The 25,804-nt window shown below is 42.8% G+C and overlaps 1 protein-coding gene across 5 annotated transcripts in view; it reads right to left on the bottom strand.

Annotated features, from left to right (window-relative positions):
- The window catches only part of TTC7B (tetratricopeptide repeat domain 7B), a 149,513-nt gene that overhangs the window by 63,730 nt on the left and 59,979 nt on the right, over positions 1-25,804 (bottom strand). For all 5 annotated transcript variants that reach the window (XM_077323483.1, XM_077323479.1, XM_077323480.1 and 2 more), the window contains 7 exons: positions 25,350-25,487; positions 22,707-22,790; positions 20,516-20,620; positions 19,124-19,241; positions 18,895-18,952; positions 14,131-14,203; positions 12,356-12,516 (listed from right to left, as the gene is read on the bottom strand). In XM_077323483.1, the coding sequence (XP_077179598.1) occupies positions 12,356-12,516; positions 14,131-14,203; positions 18,895-18,952; positions 19,124-19,241; positions 20,516-20,620; positions 22,707-22,790; positions 25,350-25,487 (737 nt within the window). The remainder of the gene's footprint in view (positions 1-12,355; positions 12,517-14,130; positions 14,204-18,894; positions 18,953-19,123; positions 19,242-20,515; positions 20,621-22,706; positions 22,791-25,349; positions 25,488-25,804) is intronic.

Genomic DNA, 25,804 nt, shown 5'->3' on the forward strand with positions numbered 1-25,804 from the left:
CCGGAGAGTAGCGGGTAATAAATCACCTAACAACAACAACAATATTGATGATGATAATTATGATATAATGATAATAATAAAGATTACAATTTTGAATTGTGCTGTCATGCTGCTTCTGCAAGCTTGGTCTATAATTTTGAGCAACAAAAGAACCAACAAAGAACCCACCACAAAGGTTGCAGGTATCCAAAATGCAGGCTATATAATCCTTCAGCGTGAAAGTGTTTTCCAACATTACTAGGGCTATGCTTTACCAGCATCCAACAGCCTTCCTGGGGTGTCAAATAGTCCTCGGGCTATAGCTGGGCTTTAGGTTAGCACTTCACATCTGCACTCCGTAGCTGAAGGTAGGATGAAATAATCTCAGGTGGTTTGGGTGATGTACATAGAACAAACAGTGATAGAGCAAATGGGAGAAAAACAAAGCAGGAGCACTAAAACAACCTGCCCTCAACTGGAATACAGCCTCCAAAGGAAACCAACTGAGGGAACACGCAGATAAAAAAAAAATTCAGGCCGCCAGAAAACCATGACTCAACAAACGAACGCTATCGTAGCACACAGAAAAGATTATTCCCGGAATAAAACTTTGTCACTCTTAAGGGTGCCAGTGGACTAATGCTACAATAGATTCAAGTCTAGTAGAGATCAACAAATTGCCCTTCCAGAGTCAAAGTGCCGTTCGCCAGGCATCTAGAAAGCTTGTATCCTCACAATCGTGTTGATCTTCCAGGGGCAAATAGATTTGAATCCAGCTGTTTTACTGCAGGCCAACATGGCTACCCTCTGAAATGACTACAATACTACTACATGGTCTAAGTCAGTACAAGGCAGCATTCAGGACTAGTAATGATGCCTCCTTCCCATTCCAATATGTGTCCATTTTGAAGCTACAGCTGCTGGGAGAAAGACATCTCTTAGTTTAGCAATACCCTAGCACTTTTCTTTTGCAACCTAAGACACCTGGGAGGGCAGTATATAAATTCAATTAACAACAACAACAGTGGTTCAATGAAGACTCAAAAATGCTCTTTTCCAAAGAACAGCTCTTTTACTGAAAACCAACAAATGAACATGGAACAACCCACAACACGAACTTATATACACTTGGAGGTTTCCATTAAAAGTCGCTACGTGGAGGCTGCCTATAGGTCCCTGCTTAAAGTGTCCAACAGCAGGCCGGATTCTGCATGTCAGTGAATTATCATTAAATGTTTCGGATACTGGGTTCAGGCTCTAAGCTCAGTGTCTCTGACAGTCTGCATACACAACACAAACCATCTGTAGTTTCATTTCATTACTAATTAGCACCAGAAAACCTAATGAGCCATATTCTCCTAGAGAACAGCTATTAACCTCTAAATTCTATACCAGACATTTGTCAAATATGGCTGTTTTTAACAGTTCACTTTAACAGCACCTTGCAAAGTTTGGGGGCCATGATCAAAGCTTGTATGGTAGTATATAGGACTACTTGTATCAGCTTATCCCTCACTGGTCCCTAAGGATGAGAAAGGAATAACAGCAGAGCTCTGCTTTTCTCACCGCTAACTGGCTTTGTTAGCAGTCTCTGGATATGCACTCTTTCTCTACCAGGGATTTGTGAAACCCTGGAGTTTCTTGATGGTTCTGGAAGAGTTCCTGAATGGGTGGGAGTTAATTTTAATGTATTTTTAAAATTTGTTAACCATTTATTAAGTGATATGACCATATATATGGTCATGTTGACCTCCCCTCCCCAAATGGCCAATGATGGGCCTGGAGGGGGAAGGAAAGGGAGGAGCCTCTGCTAATCTTCCCAACCATATTCTGCACAATTGCACCAATTTTGGGGTTTCTCAACGTCTAAAGAATGTTTGAGGGGTTTCTCAACAGTAAAAAAATTGAAAAAGGCTGTATTAAGGAAATCAAGAACTTTGACTGCTATAAGTTGTGTGGTTTGCATTTTTTTAAAAATCAAATGTTCAGATTGTAAGTGATGATGCTGATTCAGTTTCTGTATAGAGCACAATTTTCTGATATTAAATGGTCAAAGCAAGTTTCCCACATCTGCAGATTTCACATTCACGTCCCCTCGAGGACAGAGTGTGATTGATTACGGATTATGCACTTTTAACTGCTTCCAAAATATTTCTTCTTTCTCTATAGAGTCACGTACTGAGAGTGACCACCTTCCACTGACTCTAAACTGGGATCATACTGGGATAGATGTTTGCAGTCCCAGTGAATCTCTACCAGCAGTTCCCACTGAATCTTGTTTGAAACGGATTAGATGGTCCGCTAAGATGGAGAAAGAGATCACATCTCTTTTGGAATCTGAAAGAATGATAGAACTCCGGGAGACTTTAATTAACTCAAGCTCACCTATGACTGCTGTAGAGCTGTATTCTCAGATAGTTGACCTTTGTGGCCTTAAAGCACAACCAGTCTGTAACAAAGGCAGCAATTCCTCCTGGTTTGACCAAGAATGTCATATCTCAAAAAAAAAAACTGAGAGAGCTATTTAGACAGGCCCAATCGTCAGAGGATCAGACTATTATCCACAGTTACTTTGAACAAAAAAAACAGTATAATTATCTTATCCGAGAGAAAAAACGGCTTTACGCTCACGATAATTGGGCCCGCCTATTTGACATTGTTAAATCCAAAAATTCCAAAGCATTCTGGTCAGCTGTAAGAGGACCCTTGAGGGGGAAGACTGATAATTTAGAACTTATTATTGCCCCCCAAGTTTGGGTTGATCATTTTTCTGCTCTATTTAATGTCCCAGCAGCCCCAGAAAATCTGCTGAATGACTCCATCCCAACTAATGTCCCTAGATGGTCCCCAGTTTTGCCTGACGAAGTAGAGGAACTAATTCTGAGCCTTAAGATAGGCAAAGCCCCAGGCCAGGATGCCCTATCAGCTGAACTTCTAAAAAACAACCCTAAATGGTGGGCTCCACCCTTGGCCAACTTATTTACCTTAATTGACTTACATGGGATTGTCCCAAGTTCTTGGTTGAATTCAATCATTGTTCCCATGTTTAAAAATGGTGACCATAATGACCCTAATAATTTTAGAACTATTAGTTTATTATCAATTATAGGTAAGATTTATGCAAAACATCTCGAACGGCGCCTAACTGATTGGGCTCGCTCTCAAAGAATTATAGGTCCTGAACAGATTGGTTTCTTGCAGGGTAACTCTACTATAGATCACTGTTTAACTCTCTCATGCCTGGCCGAGAAATATACGTCCCAAAATGGTAAGAGGCTATACACAGCTTTTATAGACCTTAAAAGTGCCTTTGATAAGATAGATAGGGATATGCTCTGGAATAAATTGCGATTAATGAGTATGGAACCGAGACTTGTGTTTCTCATCCAAAAACGTTATGTGTCCACCTCCTGCCAAGTCCGGTATTCTTCAAAGGGAGACTTAACCTCTAAGATCTCAATGACCATTGGACTTAAGCAAGGCTGTATTCTGGCCCCCTTGTTGTTTAACTTATTCATTAATGATTTAGCGCAAAAACTGGAACCTATTAATGGTCATCCCCCAAAACTTGGTTCCCAGCATATTCCTTTGTTGTTGTATGCCGACGATACTACAATACTCTCATATACAAGGGTTGGCTTACAACGATACTTATCCACCTTTTACCAATATTGCCAAGATAATAAGTTAGTAATTAACTATGGTAAAACAAAAGTTTTGGTTTTCTCTAAGAGCTGGCATGCAATGACTTGGTCTATTGGAGGCACTTCAATAGAACAAGTCAAAACATTTAAGTATCTAGGTGTTACCTTCCAATATAACCAGAAATGGAGCTCCCACTGCCAACGAGCTATCAATCTGGCCAAATCCTCATCTTCCTTGATAAAACAGTTCTTTTTCTCTGCAAAAGGTAACCAATTTATTCCTGCAGCAATTAAAATTTTTAATGCCAAAGTAATGTCCCAGCTCCTGTTTGGATGCCCCTTATGGGTTCCTGCCTTTAATAAATCTATTGAGGGTGTTCAATCTGCTTTCTATAGGCAAATTGCAGGGGTTCCCAATTGTGTCTCCTACCATGCCATTTGCGCAGAATTTGGCCAAATTAGGGTAGAGACAAGGGCCTGGATAGCTACTTTTAAATTTTGGGTCAGACTGTTTTTTAGAATAGAAACTGGCAGCCTTTTAACTTGTCTAAAAAGTGACCCTCTTAAATTTCAATGGTTCCAGGCTATTGAACAAAAATTAGCCTCCATTGGCATCGATCTGAACTCCCTACTACCTCTGGAAGAAAAATGTATCTTCCGGATTATTAAACAGAGAATATTAGACCATGAGCAGTAGGAACTCATACCTACCCAGCCTCGAGTCTGCTCAGCAGCATTCTTTGGCATCATTATGCAGAGAAATATTATGCCTACATATTTGCATCTCCTTGATGTCCCACCCCTGAGAAGAGCTTTTCTCCTGGCACGAATGAATGCTTTCCCCTCAAAGGTCTTAGAGGGAAGATTCCACCATATCCCATACCATGCGAGACTCTGTCCGTGTGGTTCTGGTTGCCCTGACTCTGTCTCACACATTTTGTTAGATTGCCCCTTATATGAGCAGTGTCGGGATGACAGCTTTGTTGCCTTGCTGGGAAACAAGCCTTCTGTAAGTAAATCTATGACATTGCAATTTCTGCTCTCTGACAAAGACCCAGAGATAACCATTTTAGTTGCCAGAGTTTTAACTAAGATGCTTTTATAATATGCTGCCTACCTTGTATTTTATCTTTTATAGTTTATTTAATCATTTTAAGATCTGTTTGGTTATGTAACCCCATTTTACTATTTTGTTGAAATTTTAAACCCTATTTTTATATGTCTTATACATTTTATGCCAATAAAAGGTTACTGACTGACTGACTGATTCAGTTGTGTCTGACTCTTGTCAATCTGTCGCCATGTTTTTTGACATGTTGTGTAGTTATTTATTATATATTATTTATTAATTTGACTTCTAGCCAGCCACTCCCACAAGGTTCGTGGCAGGTCACAACAATAAAGTGTAATGTTGTGTCTAGTGTTCATTTTGATCGTGTCTGACCATCATGTTCTTTATTGGTCTACTTTTCTTTTACACTGACCAGTCCTAGCATAATTGCTTTCTCCATCAAGTTCGATTGCAAGATATGGTCAAAGTTAGTGAGCAAGATGTTCGAGATTCTGCCTTCCAGCAGAATATAAGTAACGCAGCCCAACTCAATGCATGCTTACCCAGAGGTTGAATGGAACTTAATCCAAAATAAATGTTCAGGAGATTGCAGCTATGGGAACTTCTGTAAATACTAAAACCCAGAGCAGATGAATAATTGTATTTTGAAGCATTTGGCTTCAGCTTACTCAGGCCTACTTCAAAAGTCCTATTACAGATCTCTAGGAATTAGTATAGATAAGGAATTATGAGCATGAAAATCTCTTAATACATTCTCATATTTCTCCCATTTTAAAAAAGGAAAGTTAAAAATGCTGCACCATCATTGGATCACACTCTATATTTTCATATCCTGTTCTTTGATCTTCACTAGGATCAGACAAAAGGGACGGGGCTGATAAAACTAGGAGTAGCACAAGCTAATTCTTCTTCACCATCCACTGTCTTTTATGTAAGTCACATGGATGCTCAGTTGCACAAAAGGGAGTGGGTAGTATCTATAAGTCATCTGGTTTCTGGAGGGAGATGGTGTATTGGGGCTCACCAGTGATGTGGATCAGTCAACCAGCACAAATACTTCATCTCCCTTGATAATGCTCTACTGTTCAGGAGCCCAGTTGTGACTGCCACAGGGCTCCACCCACACAGGAATCAGACCGGGGGCCTTGGATATGATATCCCTGTCCTTTCCAAAGTGCCTTGTCTGACTCTGTAATCTTTCCTGCCCTGTTCCCTATGGCTCATGCTGACAGGAGGAGTGTAGGGCAATAATGAATTCCCTACTATTGTCTCATTCCTCTGTATCCAGTTGGGTGAGTGGTCAGAGGACCACTTCAAAATGTGGAGAGGCACAAGCTCCAATCCAGCCTCTCCCACCTGTTTTGCTAGTGTTCATCTAAAGGAGATATTTGCTTTCTGGCCACTACTGCCTTCAATAGGAATCAAACACAGGCATCCTTCTTGTCAGACAGGTGTTTGTCCCGTGTCTTCTGGGAGGATTGCCTTTAGTGAGGATGCAGTGTTGTGCTCCCTTTTTGTTGCCCCACTCTCCGCGTTCCTTTTGCCTCTCATAAGTCTGGTGCTCCTGACTGGGATTCAAACCCTTGGCAGAAGGGTTCTTGAGTAGTCCACCGTAGAGCCTGTGATGAGCCAACCACAGGAGCATGAGAATGCTGTGGCTCAGGTGGGTGTGTTTCCTTCCCTGGCAAAAAGTAACCCAGCTGTGGGCAGGGATTGGTCTGAGGAGCTTACCGAGGAGTATGCTTACTCCAGATTTCTAGTGCTTACATCATCAGCCCCCTTGGCAGTAAGCGCTCCTGGTGTGCCATGCGTATACAGTGGTTTATTGGCATCAGGGGGCCATGGCCCCATCAGCAGGGAGAAACTGGCTGTGTCTCTGTGCACCCACAATTAGGGAAAGCGATGGTGACATCTGGCATTGCTGGATGTTGGTGGGACACCAAGGCCTTCAGTGCTGTCGCTATTTGTCCGCAGCTAATCTTGAAGCAGTTCCAGTATTGATTTCCCTCTGCAGAAAAGCCATGGGATGCTGACTAGTGGCAATGCCATGCCAACTTAAGCCACCTACCAATATAAGCATCTTAGGATGCGGTGGCAAGAAGCCAGAGGACTCTATCCAATGGCCCCATTCCATTCAGCGGAACTCTTCTGCCACAGAAGGAACTTTCCACAGCGGAATCTGTGTTGGAAGCAACCCATCATTCTTGTTAAAATAGAATCATAGAGTTGGAAGGGGCCATACAGGCCATCTAGTTCAACCCTCTGCTCTACGCAGGATTAGCCCAAAGCATCCTAAAGCATCCAAGAAAAGTGTGTATCCAACCTTTGCATGTGTATCCAACCCAACTAAGAAATATTATATCACAAAGATCCTTCTACAGCCACCATAGTATCTCAGTTTTCTAAGCAGCATAAACCTTATGTGCTTGGTAGGCTTATTAATTTTCCTCACATTAGTTTTCTCCCCCTTGTTTTGTTAACACGGTGGAGAAGAAGGTCAAGAAGGTAGGGGCGCTGGACTGGGTGGCCCTTTGTGGTCTCTTTCAGCTCTGTGTGATTCTGATTCTGTTAACCAAGACTTGACTCAGCCCAAGCTGCAAATTTAGAAGGGTCACTTTGTATAGTACTGACAAAACTAAACATTGATGAAACTGTTGAACAAAACCAGAAGTTTTCAGTTCCAACCATAGTTTGAACTTTGAAGCATATATGCAGATAGTGGCTCAAGGGCACTTTCTAGCTACTCAGCAAGTCAGGGCCTATTTATCTCTCTGCAGGAATGGGAGGAGTGGTCAGATTTTCAGATTGGACTCTGAGAGATCCAGGTTTAAATCCCTATTCTGCTATGGAAGCCTGCCGGTCGACCCTGGGCCAGTCAGAAACTCTCAGCCTAACCCACCTCAGAGAGTTGTTGTGAGGATAAAATGGAGAAGGGGTGAATGTTGTAAGCCACTCGGGGTCCCTATTATGGTGAAGAGTATAAATGAAGTACCTAAATAAACAAATCAGATTTCATGATGGAATAATGAGCCAAATTTTTAAGAACTTTTAAAATAGCTTTCAAGTACCATATTTTGAAAAAGGGAAATCAGAAGATATCAATCGTCATCCAGAAGTGATTCAAGTCCTGCAATTTGTCCAGGATCGGTTCTGATGTCAGAAATTCCAGCCCAGAGTTCCACTTCATGCTGTAATACGGGGGTCATCAACCCCCGGTCTGCGGTCTGGTGCCGGGCTGCAAGAGCCTCGGCAGTGGCCCGCGGCTCCCTCTCCCTGCCACCCCCTGCAGCAAGAAGCTCGCCAGGCCGCAAGCAAATCAGTCGCCAAAGCGGCTGATTAGCTCGCGGCCTGGCAAGCTTCTTGCTGCGGGGGGAGGAGAGGGAAGCGCGACCGCCGGCATGCTGGTGGCGCAAAAGCACATGCGCGGCAGTTTCGTGCATGCCCACATGTGCAAAACTGCAGCGCATGCGCATTTGCACCACTGCCATGTGCAAACGCACATGTGCGTTTGCACGGGGGCCTGGGTCGCCCGCTCCCCCCACCCCTTTGCAATGGGCCGCAACCTTAAAAAGGTTGCGGACCGCTGCCGTAATACATTTGGTGCCCAAAAGTTGCAGCCAACTTTTGGTGACTCTGTAGAGTTTTCAAGGCAAGAGACGTTCAGAAGTGGTTGGCCTTTGCCTGCTTCTGCTTCATGACCCTGGACTTCCTTTGTGGTCTTCCCAGGCAAATAGTAACCAGGGCTGACCTTGCTTGGCTTCCAAGACTGGGTTGGCCTGGGCTATCCAGGTAAGGTATAATATATACTAAAGGGTATTTCAGCACAATTCCCTTTGCAATATACATCCAGTGGCTGACTGCACTGACAAAATACCTATTTGTTTAAAAGTAGTTTGCTTATTCATCATGCAGCGAGGAGCATTTGTGATGCAAGCTTAGTGTTCAATCACTATAATGCAGCAAGGAACTTGTTCAGGAGGTTGATCTGAGACGATTCTGCCAATGCTGTCTCAAGGACAAACTAGGTGGCTGGCAGGAGGAGACATGTCTGGGAAGGCTGATTAACCAACAGCCACAGAGCGACAGGGCAGAAATGATAGGAAAAGAGTCCTTTCTTCGGCATATTAGCCCCTCCCTTATATCTCCCTGTGACAGGGCAAACATTGTTTAAATTGAAATATTTATATTTATATTTTGAAATATTTATATTTATATTTTGAAGTAAATCTTGACAGCGGGGTTTTCAATAGATTAAGAACATAGAAAAACATGCTAAGAAGTGAGAAGCAGGCATCCATATTCTGCATCTGTGTGGTGTGTGTGTGTGCAGATAACAATATCATAATTTAAAAAAAATCACAGTTCAGAACCTAATTACTTTTTAAATGCAGTATCCTGACAAGTCAGCTGGAGCAGATGAAGCCAGGCAAGCTTGTCGTGGGAGGGTATCCCAAAGTTGTGGAATCCAAAGTCATATCAAGAAGATCCAATCTACTGCAGTTGCCAACCATATTTGAGATGAGAGAAGAATCTCCAGACACGACTTTAGGGTTTGGACAGCTCTATCCCGCAGAAGGCAGTTTCAAAAACTATGACCCTAGAAAGCCTAATGCTTTGAAGACCCCAAAGAGCACTTTGAACCTTGCCCCAAAATGTAGCAACATGGTGGTGAAATGGAACGAGAGGTAGAAGGCAGACCTTTGCCCTCAAAGGAAGTCACACGCTTTGACCTAGTCATCACCACAACATCTTTATAAGGCAGCAGGACTGATAAGAGCCACCATTGGAACCCAAGTAGAAAATTCTATCTGCCCTCCGTCCCCCATACGACCCTCATCCAAATCAAATATCACAACAAAACAAAATCACATGGCTGGGCATTGTCACACATCTACAATAATAAAAGGATCCACATTTCCAACTGCCTTTTCACTTGTGGCAGGTGTAACAACAGAAAGTCAAACTAGGAACCTCAAAATTGACCACCAGTTTCAGGATGATCACAAGGGTTCAAAAATAAAACGAATTCAAATATCTTGGCTCAGGTTACCTCCATATCTCTCCCCCCCCCCAATTCTATTTACAATGGAAGCTGAGCTTATATAGTTGTTAAAGTGTCAGGACAGAACCTGGGAAACCCAGGTATGAACCCCGACTTTGCCATGGAAGCCAGCTGGGTGACCCTGGGCCCGTCACACACACTCTCAGTCGAACCTACCTAACAGGTTGTTGTAAGGATACAAGGGAGGAGAGGAGAATGTTGTAAGTTGCTTTGGGGGAGAACTGGAAGGGAGTGATAGACAAATAACAGAACATGAAGAGAGCAAAATTAAGGAGACAAGTATGGAAAAACATTAGAAAAACGCAGGAAAATGCAATAGAAAATGGTGTTACCACACACTAACAGAGCTGCTCATAGATTTGGAAGGGACCTCCTGGGTCATCTAGTCCAACCCCCTGCTCAATGTAGGTCACTCGCATCCCTCTCACTCATCCACTATATCCTGCCACCCCTTTGAGCCTTCACAGGATCAGCCAGGTGGAACTAAGGAAGAAGCAAACCATAGTCTGGTGGAGATAATGACGTTTAGAGGCTGCATCCTGGCCAGGACTGTAGCTTGTCCTCCTGGCTGGTCTTGCCTTGTGACAATGATGGCTGGGCTGATGAGTTTAGCAGGACCTGATCAGCCAACATTCACCCCCAGGCTCCAAGTGAATTTTGCAAGCAGAAGGAGTGCTTTTTACTGTGCTCTGCCTTCCCTGAGGCCCTAGCAGCTGCAGCCAGAAACACTCTTAAATGCTTTTTGTAAATGCAGCACAAGGTTGGTTTCAGGGCCCCCCTCAGATGACCTGGGCTCCCCTGTAGGGCACAGTTATGACAATCCCTTTGTTCCTGAGAAGGATGAAAGAGAGAAAAGGGGCCTTGTCTAAAGCCACCCCACCTACATAGTCATAGCTGAGATGAGTCATGGACTTCTCTCCCAAACGAATACTTCTAGTCGTTCTTTTTTATAGACAACCCCATTTTGCAGAGGACCATGGTTTTGATTTTAGGTGCTAGATATAACATTTGAATAATGTATTTTATTAATAATGTAATTTTGCATCATGTATGTTTTTTCCCCTCTTATTTTTTACCTTCTGTATCTTTTTAGTGCAGCTGGCATTATGCTGTCTTTAATCATAATCAAACAAGCAGAGGACCATGCTGGAGTGCAAGGTGACCACTAGAAGCAGCTTTCTGCCATGCGCATGGTGTCTTCGCCTCAGCTGTTTTAGGATGTGGCTCTTTATTCCCCATCCCAACTATTGGCCTTTTACATAGCGAGAAAAAAGCAGCAAAGTAAATGTTAAGGGCATAAGAAGAGCCCTGCTGGATCAACCCGCATTGCACTATAAACGTATCAGGTTCACAGGGGAAAAATCACAAAACTTCTTTGGAGAAAGAAGGTTGCCAGTCACCCTCAATTCTCTTCCCGGTCTGTTTGTTGTTGTTGTTGTTGTTTTAGGGGGAGGGAGGTCTATTCCTTACCTCTTCCCCAGGAGGGAACCTGTTCAAAGTAATTTACATCACAATACATAACAAAAATTTTAAAACAGCAAACGAATAATACTACACAGTATAAAAGTGAGAACTCACTCATTTCGATCACAAAGCTGTAAAATCAAACCACAAAAACTAGCCTGTCTTCATCATAAAGCCACTGGCCAACAAGACAGCAGAAAACCCCTAAAAGGTCGCCCAACAATCTAATCCTCAAGGTTTTGCCCTGGAGCTGAAAGACAAACAATTTGGGCAGTAAAGAGAGGGCCAAAACAAGGAAGGTCGTTCCCTTTAGGGCCACCTGCTAGTTCAGACGGAGGAGGGACGTGAAGCAGGAACTTCAAAGAAAGTCTTCAAACATGGCCAGGCCCCAATGGAAGCAGGCCTCCCTAAAACCAAAGTCTCTGGTAATGGTGGCAGGTGCCATCAAGTCACAGCTGACGTGGCAACCCCATAGGGTTCTCAAGGCAGGAGAGGAACAGAGGTGGCTTGCCATTGACTGCCTCTGCATGGAAACCTTGGGCTTCTGAGAGCCAGTTTGGTGTAGTGGTTAGGAGTGCGGACTTCTAATCTGGCAAGCCAGGTTCGATTCTGCGCTCCCCCACATGCAGCCAGCTGGGTGACCTTGGGCTCGCCACGGCACTGATAAAACTGTTCTGACTGAGCAGTGATATCAGGGCTCTCTCAGCCTCACCCACCTCACAGGGTGTCTGTTGTGGGGAGAGGAATGGGAAGGCGACTGTAAGCCGCTTTGAGCCTCCTTCGGGTAGGGAAAAGCGGCATATAAGAATCAACTCTTCTTCTTCTTCTTCTTCTTCTTCCTTAGATGTCTTTCATCCAAGTGCCAACCAGGGCCAAACCTGCTTTGCTTCCAAGACAGGCCACCCAGATCAGGTAGGATGTCTCTGGGAAGGCTATTATACTGCAAACGGAATAGATCAGCTTCAAAATGAAGAGAGGTAGGACTCCACACACCAGTATTCACCAAATAGGAAAACTTGAATATGCTGCAACGAGGAAGAAGGCAGATACGATAATAACAGAATGCTATCATAATTTCAGTGCTTAGATACTGTGCCTTATGGAGCACGTGACACCAGTGCAAGAACCACTCACATAAAGTTTTCTGGGTATTCGCTCAGGGCCATGTCGATGATGTTCAGAGCATCGTGGTAGTGTTTCTGTGCCGAAAGCAAGAGGGCAAGGAGGTGCAAAGAGTTTGCGTCGTCTCCTTGCAGCTGCAGAGCCTGACGAACGTAACCCAAGGCCTCTGGTATCTGTTGGGAAGAAAAGCTGAAAGGAGTCATTGACCACACATTTGCCAGAGGAATTCCACTGCAAGGGGAGTTTATGAGAACACGAGAATGGAAAGCAGGCCCCGATAACAATATATTCATATCTGGAGATTAAGGTGATTTTTTTTGCAGTGTCCATCGTGGTACATTAGCAATTAAAAGCAGCCCAAAGGCGTGTGCTGCCAAGCTTGACTTGGGCTTCCAAAACAAACTCTGAATCCCTTCCTCAGAAAGGCAAAGCAGATCCATATTGTTTAAAATGCACAAAATGCAAGGAGCAAAAGCTTCTTTGAGGCTTTTTTGTTTCTTTGTTTGGCTAAACCAAATATGGCTCTGCAGCCTTTTATGTAACAGATTCAAATGGTGAGCGGCTGCCCAGGAGAAAATGTCCTTTTAATTACACAAGAGCCCACTGTTTTGGCTGGCCTCACCAGCCACCCGAAACTGGGCCTTATGACCTCACCACTGGTAAGGTCTGCCAGACAGAGGTAAGCAGACAGACCGCCAGTGGCCTTTAAGGTAAGGTGACCAGATTGTCCCACTTTTGGAGGGACATCTGGGGGTACCTGGCAAATTGTAGTTATGTTGAAATTAAAAAATATATAATACTATTTTTGCATTCTATGTGTTCTATGAAACTTTTTGTTGCTCCATATAGACCACATTTTTAATCAAGAACCTCCCGGGTCTATGGTGTCCCACTTTGCCAATGTTAAAATCTGGTCACCTTACATTAAGGGGATGTTTGGGGGATTGGCTGTGGCCCAGGGGTAGAAATCTGCTTTGCGTGCAAAAGGTCCCAGGTTCAACCCCCAGATAGAAATTCATGTCAAAGACCACTGTCTGAGACCTTGGGAGCGTGGCTGCCAGTCTGACTGGACAATATAAACTTTGATGGTCTGATTCAGCATAAGGCAAATTCATGGTGTGTTTATCTCCGCATTTCTGTTTAGAGAAGCTGAATGCTGGCTTCACACACTGAGATGCAACTGTGATGGGATTTCTGCAAGTCTGAGACTGCAGAATTCAGGCTGTAGGAGGAGGAGGTACTATTACTAGTACCATCACCCACAGGGGCCCTGTCCTCTGTCCCAATCAGAATGTTTACATGTTTCTGGTGCAGCATTAGAGTGCCAATTCAGAAGTGACAAAAGTATTCCTTTTACCAAAAAGAAGAAGAAAAGAAATGAAAAAATAGACTCTACAAGACACCAGCTGTATTTTGAGCTGAGAGAGACTATGGGAATGAGCTGAAAATTCTGTACTTTTTAGTTTGCAAGAGGGGTAGAATCTTCCTGAATATTCTTCTAAATCCCTCTTAAAGGTCTAAGTGAAAGCAGGCCTTTAATTGTTAGGTGTGAAAAACCTGCAAGTGATTTTCCCACTTTTTGGTACAGCAAAGCAGCAGGGAGGTCAAAAATTAATATGCACACAGGTGAGCAGTAACCACCCCAGCTATACTCCATATACATTTACAACATTTCATTGAATATATATATATTACCCACACGAAACATGAAAACAGCAAGATGCACAAGTAATTTAGTGAACACTGCCAACATCCATTTCTTGAAACGTGCCAAGTTTTAAACTAACCTGCCGGGATATAGCAAACTGTAAAGCCAGATAAAACGCTGCCAGGTGATCTGTTGGAGATAAAGTGTGTGCCCTGAAAGATATTAAGGACAGTATAGTCTATTAAGACATATTCAATCCCCAGGGTCCTAGCCCCCACCCCACCACAGTCAGGTATGTTGTAGAATGTTCGAGGACTGTCAGCAGTTTACAGAAAAACCAAACTACCTGGAGCGTATTGCCCCTTCCTTCCCCACACATGAATCTTACACAATGGAAAATGAGAGTCACATAGTAGGGATGACACTCTCTTCACCATCTCTTATGCCACAGCAAGCATTTGAGCAAATACATGGATTATTTTTCTGGACTGTTTACTGAGATCTGAATAATGCCCTATGGGCCACTGGGTAAAGCAGGGGTAGTCAACCTGTAGTCCTCCAGATGTCCATGGACTACAATTCCCATTGCTGGCAGGGGCTCATGGGAATTGTAGTCCATGGACATCTGGAGGACCACAGGTTGACTACCCCTGGGGTAAAGGACACATGGTTAGCACTTTAGCAGTGCAATCCTATGCAGAGTTTGTCTTTTCTAAGCACACCAACTTCCACTGGCTAAAACTGCAGTAACTCTGTATAGGATTGCACTATAAATCAGTCTTTGCCTTAACTTGATTTTTGAAACACCACAGGGGAAAATCTTCGCATCCCATTATTAATTGCCTATTGATCACATTTCTCATCTGCACATCAGTGGGGCAATGGTACTCTGTATTCTTGGTGCTTGAGGGATCACATGTTGGATTGGATGGGCCATTGGCCTGATACAGCATGGCTTCTTCTACAGCATGTTCAAACAACAACCCAGAAAACTACCATGTTAAAGCAAAATGTGAAAGGTGCCTTATTTCTTAATATACTGGAAATCATGGAACAGAGAAGTAATCAAAGTATTCAAACTTCTGAGAAAATAACAGCTAGGCACGAATCACTGCTGGTTGCTATTATACAAAATTTAAAATGACAAGTTATGCAGATGATGTGGTTCTCCAAAAATCACTGCAATGGAACATGTTGAAGAATTTGGCTCATTTTCAAGATTTGTTGTTGTTAGGTGTGAAGTCATGTCCGACCCATCGCGACCCCATGGACAATGATCCTCCAGATCTTCCTGTCCTCTACCATCTCCCGGAGTCCATTTAAGTTCGCAATTATCAAGATACAAAATCAACAACAAAAATGATAACAAAAATTTTAAAGCAACAAGAAGATGCTATAAACAAAACCGAATGTACAGTAACCATGAATCTCATCAAATATTTGGGAATAAATATGAATGGGCAAAATTGCAATCTCTTCAGAAACAATTACCAGAAGATCTAGAAACTGATAAATGCAGATTTATTTAGAGAAAAAACTAAAAATCTCGTGGCTGGAAAGAATCTCTGCAATCAACAGGAATGCACTGCCAAAACTATTTTTTTTATTTCAAATGTTATCTATACATCTAGAAGAAAGAATATTGAAACAGATAAACACATTTATATGGAATAACTTTAAAATATTGCGAGATGAGTAAAGGAGAGGAGGATTAGCAGTCCCAAATATAAAACTATATTACCAAGTGGCAAGTCTAGTCTGGACTGCAGATTGGTTTAAAAACCCAAGACAAAGGATAGTAGCACTTGAATAAGCAGATCTGGAAGAAGGCTTACACAATTATGTATGAATTAAGACATCAAACTAAATTATTATAACACAAGAAAGAAGCCATACAATCTAAGATGAACTTTTGAGAATTTGGTTTACACAACCGAATTAACCGAGCCCTTCAAATTTTGCTTATGTCCCCAATAGAAGCTTATTATGATAAATATATGAGAAATAAATTATTTTTTTAAACATATGGTAATATGGTAAATGTTCTGGAGAAAATCAAGTCTTGGCAAGATATCAAAGATGAAGGAATAAATATTCAACAATTGATGTTTTATCAGTTTCAAAATGAAATACAGAAGGTAGAGTTCTAAGGGATGCAACTGAGTTTGATTATGAAACAAAAAGATCATTTACTACAAAAACAGAAGATGATCAAAATGTATGATTAAATGGATGCAGAATTTTAGAGAGCAGATATCTATGCCTCAATGGGAACACTGTAGCTGTGAGTATCCTGCATTCTGCAGGGGGTTGGACTAGATGACCCTGGAGATCCCTTCCAACTCTATGTTTCTATGATTCTAACATTTATGATTAAAAGAAATCAAGTTTACAGCCAGCCAGGCAGTAAAAGAAAACTGGTACAGAATGGTATATAACCGCAAGAGACATTGAAAAACAGGGAAAAAATACAAAAGAAAATGGGACCTTTTTTCATATGTGGCGGGCTTGTAAAAAAGCAACAAAAAAAGAATAATAAACACATGGGAAGATGCAAAACATATTAAAATTTCCTGTGGAAGCTAAGAATATACTGCCTAACAAATTGCCAAAACTTCTGGTAGAGGTATTCAAATACATAGTGACAGACAGCAGCTAGAATTATTTGCGCAGCAAAACAGATAAGGCTGTTTTTGATGGCTGGAGCCAACCCCGTTGCCATATGAAGGTGGGAAGAAAGGGTGCTAACATGTTTGGGGAAGCTTTTGCAGAAGACAGAGTGTCCTTTGGCAGCAATCTGTACAGGAACTAGGCCACTGGAGCTGATCTCTGTGCCCACCACCGGGGAATCTAATTACAGCCTTAGTTGAGAGTGGTCTAACACAGACAGAAAACTGTGGAAAAAGTTAGCAAGTAAGGTTGGGAAGTAGACAGGCATCGCTGGCCCATGAGTGAGGAGCAACAAGACAGCAATTGTTGAAGACAGCGAATCAAGGGTTACTTAGGTGGCCATTTGTGTAAGAGATAGGCTGCCAAAGCCTTGCCTAGCCCAAGAGAAAAATGGACACCAAAGTTGCACCAAGAGGAGCTATAAAAAAACGAAGAGACGGGCATACATTACATGGCTAAAAGGAGAAAGGGAGGGTCCATCAGAGCCACTTCTGGGGCTCTCACACGGCCTAAGGACAGGAAGAAAAAGTGGCCAAGTGCAAGGGCCATTGTGGGGGAGAGGAGCATGAAAGAAAGCAGAGACACACATTGGACAAGTGTGCCATGCATTTTCTGGCTTTATGATCTGCAGAAAGTGGGAAGTGATGCAGAACTTACCCTAAAGTGTGTGTGTGAGGGAGAATTTTGATTGAATAAAAAATAAATAAATAAATAAAACATTCTGCATGCTCTAGTAAGAGCAAACCCAGAAAGTCTCCTGCTAAGTAAAATATTTATACCTCACGACTCCTCTTGGATCAAGGCAACTTACTGTAATAATTAACACATTACAAGGTAAAGCCAAAGGAAAACAACAACCCCCAAGTCTACTCCGTTGTCTAAAGATACATTTCTAGATCACCCCTATTGCATCTGGCATCTTGGGGCGGTTCACAACATTTGTATATAAATAAGGTAAAGGTAAAGGTATCCCCTGTGCAAGCACCGGGTCATGTCTGACCCTTGGGGTGATACCCTCTAGCGTTTTCATGGCAGACTCAATACAGGGTGGTTTGCCAGTGCCTTCCCCAGTCATTACCGTTTACCTCCCAGCAAGCTGGGTACTCATTTTACCAACCTTGGAAGGATGGATGGCTGAGTCAACCTTGAGTCGGCTGCTGGGATTGGACTCCCAGCCTCATGGGCAGACAGCTTCATATAGCATTTCTGCTGCCTTACCACCCTGTGCCACAAGAGGCTCTTTGTATATAAATCATTAAAATAACAGTTAAAATATTAAATAAGACAATATTAATGACGCTAGTTGTGAGCTTGTTCCTATTGGCTTGTTCGGCCTAGTAGGTCTCTCCTCTTCCTCCCTTTAAGGGAGGCGGCAGTTGAGTAGGCTGTTAAAGCAGCTAACCAAATAGGGGAGGGATAAGAACTAGGAGAGAAGCCCCCCCACTTCTTGCTGCTCCAAATGACGATGCTGGCTTCAACCTAGAGGTGGCGCCCTCCCAACTTGTGAGACTGCTTCACCCACCCCCACCCCTCCGAAAGAGGATGTTCCTCAGTCTTGAAGAAGCTATTAGGCCAAGCTTCAGGACCCAAACCATAACTCTACTGGCCTGAAGACACATGACACAGCAGCCTCATCGAAGCCAAGCAAGAATCAGAGGTCAGAGCAAAGATAGAAAACCTCCAGAGAACCTATGCATGTCCCATTGCGTTCCGTGATGAAAGAAAGTGGGGCTGTAAATGGAATAAGTCAATACCCTATTCCAGTGTCCAGGATTAGTCTCTGTGAAAATTCATGAGCCACGCATCAGACATTGTGACGTCCCAGTGCTTTAAGATGGAGAATGCCTGAAATTGGTTTCAAATGTGGCAAATCGGTGTGACAGCAACAGAGCTCTACCAATGTCCTCTAGCAGCTTTCAGAGTGTTGTTCAGAGCTGCGGTCTCTTTTAGAAGAAAATGTGCAGTCAAACCATTAATTGTTCTCTGTTTGTTGACAACTGCTCTATTTTAATAATGAAATAAGAGGAAATCCCTTGGAATCAGACTGGATTTGCCAGCCTTCCTTCATGAAGCAAATGTTAACCCAGTCAGCTCTGTTCTCATGAAAACAGCCCAGAGGTTAAAGAAAAAAAGATCCACATTGTATAAAAATTTATAAATATCTCCTTTTTAAAAGCACATGTAAGGTTTTTTTAAAAAAATGATCAACAACTGAATGAGAAGGGACACTTACCTCTGAAATGCAAGAAGAGCCTTCCTCTGTAGGACCTCTTGCATCCCTCGCAAGGAAGCTAAAAAACAGGGTTTCAATTAGTGATATTTGAACAAAGACCACAAAAGTTAACATGAAACCCTTATGGGGGGGAGGCATGGAAGAAATCACACACAAAACTCATCATTTTTCTAGGTTCTGCGTGTTATTGAAACTTTACCCTATAAAAAGGAAACTGTGATATGCATACCATCCGTAGCCTGTAAGCTGTAAGTCAATCCCAAGGCTAAGTAACCTTTGGCTTTGAACTCTGACGTTTTCTCCCCCACATCGACCACCATCCTGGCAAATCTTTCTGCTTCTTCTAACTAAAAGCAAAAGAAACAGCGGAATGAAAAAAACCAACAGCAATGGCAGGCACTTTCTTTTCCCCAAATCTCAGGGAAGCATCAGAACTACAGTTCCCATAATGCTCAAGGTGCCTATCCAATGCCACTCCACCTCCTGCACCCGGGAAAAAAGGGCAGAGGCTGAGAAGACAGCCTGAACCACTCATAGTGTGCCACAACCAACTATTCCCCATTGATTTTTACACCCATGGTCTATCCACGAAGCCCTCTGGGCAGAGGCAGCCAGTTGGTTTTTAGACCCCACTTTTCACTACCTGAAAGAGTCTCAAAGTGGCTTATAATCGCCTTCCCTTCTTCTCCCCACAACAGACAACCTGTGAGGCAGGTGAGGCTGAGAGACCTCTGAGAGAGACTGCTCTATGAGAACAGCTCTGTCAGAACTGTGACTAGCTCAAGGTCACCCAGCTAGTTGCATGTGGAGGTGGAATAGGGAATCAAACCCAGCTCTCCAGATTTAAAGTCAGAGCTCTTAACCACTATACCATGTTGATGTGTCAGGTTAATTTCATGGACAACAGCAGGAAGCTAAATCAAAACCCTTCGGAACTGACTAAGCCGTTAAATCCCACTGTCAGTAGCAGATTTAGCCTCCATAGTACTGCCTGCTGTTGTTAGCATTTCTCACTCCCCCACTTCCCAGCCTCCAAACTTGTCAAAGGGCCAGGGAATGTCAAGGGAACCTTGGGATAGAGAGAAGCGGCAGCAGGGCAGGGATCCTAGGAAGCATGAGAACTACAGTTCCCATAATGCCCAAGGTGCCTATCCAGTGCCACTCCTGCTTGCAATGAGAGGTCTTACCTGACCTGCAAACTCTTTCCAACAGACGTTAACTTTTACAAGTCTGTGTAAGGACAGCTACTTAGAGAGTTCAGGAAGGTGGCAAAGAACAAAATGGCAAGAGCTAAACTGGATCCATTTAAAACTGGCCCGTGCCCAACTGCTCAAACGCAACAATTGCACATGGATCCCTTCCCACCTACATTCTGTGCATGTGCTGAAAAACCCAGAACAGAATATGAAAGTGTGGGGGGGCATACTCAAGGAAGTGTTCCCGTTCAAAAGCATATTCCTTTCAATCTAACGCATTCCGAGAAATGTCACATTTTTTGCACAAGCAATCGCTCATCACGCAATACAAATAATGTTGACTTGCAAAACAGTGCGCTTGCACCTTGGAAACACTCTTTTTTTCTTTCCTTGACTCAAGATAGAGAGCTAACTGAAAAACCTACCCAATGAAGGGATCCCATGCATAATTTGGCAGCCAGGAGCGGGATCGTGGCATCATCTGGTTTCAAACGTATGCACTCTTTCAAGACTTTCACAGCTCGAGCAGACTGCACGAAAAACATGAGTCGGCATTAGACAACGTAGTAAGACATGCACTATCAAGCCCTTGCAAAGAACTATATAAGAACTATCTCTTCTTCTTCTTGCAAGGTGCTCAACAGGTTTGAAATCATGCCATCAATTTAATTCCCTGCTCTTTTGTTACTATAAATTTAATTCCAGCATCAACAGCTATGCATCTGATAGCTTAAGCGAATGCAGCATCCACTGCACCCTAAGCTGGATGGCCCAGGTTTACCTAATCTCAGAAGCTAAGCAGGGTTAGCCCTGGTTACTACTGAGATGGGAGACTACCAATGAAGTCCATGGCTGCCACAAAGAGGCAGGCAACGACAAACCACCTCCATCCATCCATCCATCCATCCATCCATCCATCCACCCACCCCATCCATCCATCCATCCATCCATCCATCCATCCATCCATCCATCCATCCATCCATCCATCCGTTGAACTTATTCCCCACCACTCTCAGCAAGCCGGCTCATGGCGGGTTACACAATAAACCCCCATAAAACAAAACAAAAAACCCATAATAAAATTAACAAAGCATAGCACAAAAAAAAACATGGCAGTAAAAATACAGCAACCCAGCAGGGTTTTTAAGGCAAGTCAACTGTGACTTGGCAACCCTTTCCACCACCATCGCCTCCTGCAAATGAATAAGGACTATTTACAAGGCCTCAGAACTGTCCTCAAGAGACAAAGGAAGAGCAGGAAAATTGCTCAGAGGGCAACTGCAGTTAAATATTGTATCACGTAGAAGCAAGAGGCAGAATAGATTAGTGCTGCTCCCTTGATTAAAAACCCTGTTTCCCCAGCTTTTGCTCTCTGCTATCTTTCCTTTGAGTAGCTTCAAAGTTGTTCTCAGTTAGGCAAAGATAACAAACGGAGACATCAATGAAGACTTCTTCATAGATCTTTCCACCATTAAAAAAAGAGAGAGACTGGCACTGACAAGGCCTGCTGAATAAAAATCTGAAGAGACTGGGCTTCAATTAGCCTTGCTAGATCTCCTGCTAAGGAGGGACACCTCCTACTATCCCCACCCCCAGTCAGCGGGGCACCGAGGGGGGGGGGATAATAGGGGACACTGAGCTATCATCCCTTCCAGTGAAAGCCTGGAAATGTTGTTATTGCAATGGCAGAGGGTTTAGGTAGGATCCTAGACCATCCTGCCGATACAGTGACGTCATTTCTAAGTTTCAAGGGCGATGAAGTTGCACCATCAGCATTTTGTCATCGCCACCCCTTCCCCCTTTCGCTGGTGGCCATGACAACCTTTGCTCAATTACATTTCAGAAGAGTATAACTCCACTTACATGTTACTCTCTCCATGTCTGTTTTTAAACAGCTTTTCTTTTGCAAATGCAGCCTCTAGGATAGTTTGATCAAGGAGGAAAATTGTGTAGGGAGGAAGGGAAACTAACTCTTGCAGGGACAAGCCAGCACTGAGATGCTTCTGCTTGCACTGAGGAAAGCTTACAGATACCTGCATTTTTCTACAGCAGCAGGAGAAACACAGAGTTTTAAGGGCCCATAGAAGCCATCGAGTCTAACCCCCTGCTCCATGCAGGATCAGCCTAAAGCATTACAGATAAATGCAAAAGGGAAACATGGGTAAAATCAGGACAGGGTTATTTTTTTCCAGAAGAAGGCATAAGAAGAGATAGTTAAAAGTCCCTTCTCTTCTTCAGAGGCTCAAGGAAGAAACCTTGTTTAAAAACAGATACAGAAAGGAATGTGCAGCTGAGCTAAGAAACATGGATAAAAATACAGCGCAGCCAGGGATTCACTTTAGCAGGTTATTGTCAAGAGACTTCTAAGCCACTCTTTGTTTGAAATGAATAAAAATGATTAACGTTTATTCTATAGAGATTCTAGAGTGTTTAACTGAATACCGAACAGAAGGAAATTGTATGCAGATTTGCACAAATGTGGGCGTGACAGTGCTGATAGAAGACCATGGTATTTGCATGCAGTTACAGAAACTGGGATTCCATTGACGCCACGTGTGCATTACTGTAGCCTACAATATCAGCATTCAACAAAACAATATTTGCAATGAAACCTACTTTTCCTGCTGCCATTAAGGATAGTGCAAACTGATACCAAAGATGGAATTCTTCGAAGGCAAACTTCATGGCTCTTTCCAAGCACTAAAATAAAATCACAAATATATCAATTTTCAAAAGGTACAGAGTAATCATTTTAAAGGCAACTGCAGAAATGAATGGCTACATCAGTTTCCAGGGCATGCACATGTCAACCTAAGGTCTGGAGCTTGTTATTGTACATGACTGTTTATCTTGCTTTTAAAAAACGTGACCATTTCATTGCATTCATACATCATAATATTCATGTTTACACATACATTGGTAACATCTAGGTTGGATTACTGTAACTTGTTCTTTGTAGGGGTGAGCCTTTGAAGGAGGTTTAGAAATTTCATTTGTTGCTCAGTTAGCAACTAAGTGGTTAACTGGAATTTGCTAAGATGAGCCCTTCCCTCCAAGCTGCATCACCTGCATTGGCTATCGGTTTCTGAGCCCAATTTACTGTGCTGATTTAAAGCTGCAACCATTCTTGAAGGACCAATTTTGCCCATATGAACCTGTCTATGATTTTTAGATTGTCCATTGCTGCCCCAATTCATAGGCCAGCTCTCTTTGAAGTAAAACTGGTATAAAGGTGAGGCAGGGCTTTTTCTGTGGTAGCCCCCAGGTTCTAGAATGCCTTGCTTCAAAAGGGGAGCATGTTGGCCTTCTTTAGTGCTGGCTATCCAGAGAGCAGTAAAACCAGAGGGTTTCTCAAGGGCTTATAGTAAAACTTGAAGCTTATCTTCCAGGAGATGGAACTATACTTGTTGATGGTTCTGGTTTTAATCTTATTGTTAATATTTTGGATTTTAATCTTGGTTTCACAGTGGCCAAGGAGTTGGTTTTACTACTATGGAATTATTTGGGACTTTTTCAAAACAGAACTTGGGGATTTATAACATTGTTTCAATTTTAATCTCATGGATGTTTTTTTTTGGCTGCTTTGTTAGAATTTCATCTATCAATGTACTGTTTGTCAAGTATTTAAAATTTGTAAGCCACACTTGGTTGCCTTTCTGGCAGAAAGACAGGATATGGATTTCTTAAATAAAGATACGAGTAAAATCTCATATCGGTATGTTACTATCAGAATTCAAAAATAAATGAAAATAGTAAAGAAATTAGTGAGGAGGTTAGAGAAAAATGAAAGTAACAGCAGCATAAGAAGAGCATTATACTTAGCTTTTGAGAAAAAAATAACAAGAAATATTATTTTAATTATATTTGGTGATGTCATGGAATCGGACCATTTGATGCACCAAAACAATTACCGTTCGACAGACTCTTATGAAAGGCTTAGAGTTACTTGGTAGAAACCAACAGTTGTCAAAATAACAGACCTGTGTTGCTTCAAACACTGAATCCTGTCATTCTATACAAGCTTACTAGGGACACAGGATCTACTGAATTTCAGGAACACAATGCAAAACATTCAAGTTGTTTTTCTGTACCGCAGCAGTGATGATGATTTCTCACCTAGGCTTTGAATCACTATGGTGATGTTCATAAAATAAAAGGTCAGATATACGATGACTCATTGTAGCAATGAAGCGCAAAAAGCCTACTAAGTACCATGGTTAATAAGCAGAGTTACACCATTGGAAGCCCAATTCGTTCAATGGACTTAGAAGGTGTAACTCTGCTTAGGCTTGCTCTGTAAATATCTCTCAGCTTCTCACTACAATTTGCTTGAGAATTTGCACAAGAGTTTTATCACCAAGTTGTGGACCTCTGTGTTGCTCAAGCACCATCTTGTCATCCGACATTCAGGTTTCCAAACTGAAATGCTGCACACGTGCATTATTTCTCCTTCAGCAACCTCTCCCTGTTCATCATGACATCTCCCCTCAAAACCTAAGTCGAATCATTTGCATATCCAGCACAGGGATCTGGTACTCAACAAATAGTAACATCAAACTGCATGTAAGCCGTACATTAGCAGAAGGTATTTAGACTCTTAGCTTCAAGAACTCTTGATGTTCCCTACATGCAAGAACAATCACCTGTGAAACTGATAGTTAGAAGCCATTGGGGAAAAAAAACTCTACTATGCCCATGAAAGTGTCACCGAGATTGTGCCATGCAATACTGAACTGATGAATTCTCTACATCAGCCTTCTTCAACATTTTGACCACAGAGGAGCCCCTGATATAAATTTTCAGGCTTCGAGGACCCCCGGAAGTGATGTCAGCTGGTCATGCCTCGCTGCCATGCCAAAGGAAGTGACTTAACCACCTGCATCCTTCATCCTCCTTTCACTCTCTCTCTCCGCCTTTACTACTACTATGTTGGCTCCACCTCCTGCCCCCCGGAAAAAAGGGCAGAAGCTGAGAAGACAGCCTGAACCACTCATAGGGTGCCACAACCAACTACTCCCCTTTGATTTTTACATCTATGGTCTATCCACGAAGCCCTCTGGACAGAGGCACCGGTTCCTTACTTGTGACCAAGTTCATTAAGGCAGAAGGGGAAAGATTGAGGACCCCCTCCAGAACTCCCACAAACCGCTGGAGGTCCACGGACCCCTGGCTGGGAATCCCTACTCTACATCATTGCAACACCTGTTAAAGATTGTCACACAGGTGAGTTCAGATCCTGGGTTAGTTTTCCAGCCCTACCTCTGACAACATTTCATATTGACCTCTTCTTCCCAGGGCAATGGTAAGCAAATCGTAGACTACAGATGCACTCTGCAAACTGATGATTCGATCGTTTCTGTGTTCTGGTATTCTGCTCAATACAGCATCACGATTAGCCTGGAAAATAACACCAAAAATAAGGACAAACAAAGGAGGAGCTTGAGTATTTCTAAAGTAGCCAGAGGTAGCAAAATCCAAGAATGGAAGCCATGTGATCCTGTTTATTGGGACCAACACAGATAACATTCAATAGTGTGCAAGGTTCTGAGTTCTCCAGATCTTTTCAATAGGCTGGATATTTTGAAGGGAAGGAAGGGGAAAAGATGTGTCAGAGCCTGATGTTAAGGCCTCATGGCAGAATTCTGTGAAGAATGCCCAGCAGATTTGAATAGAATGGTAATGAGTGGAGTCAGTATCATGTTACAGTTTTGGCC

Source organism: Paroedura picta, chromosome 2 (genome assembly GCF_049243985.1).
Source record: "Paroedura picta isolate Pp20150507F chromosome 2, Ppicta_v3.0, whole genome shotgun sequence".
NCBI lineage: Eukaryota > Metazoa > Chordata > Lepidosauria > Squamata > Gekkonidae > Paroedura > Paroedura picta.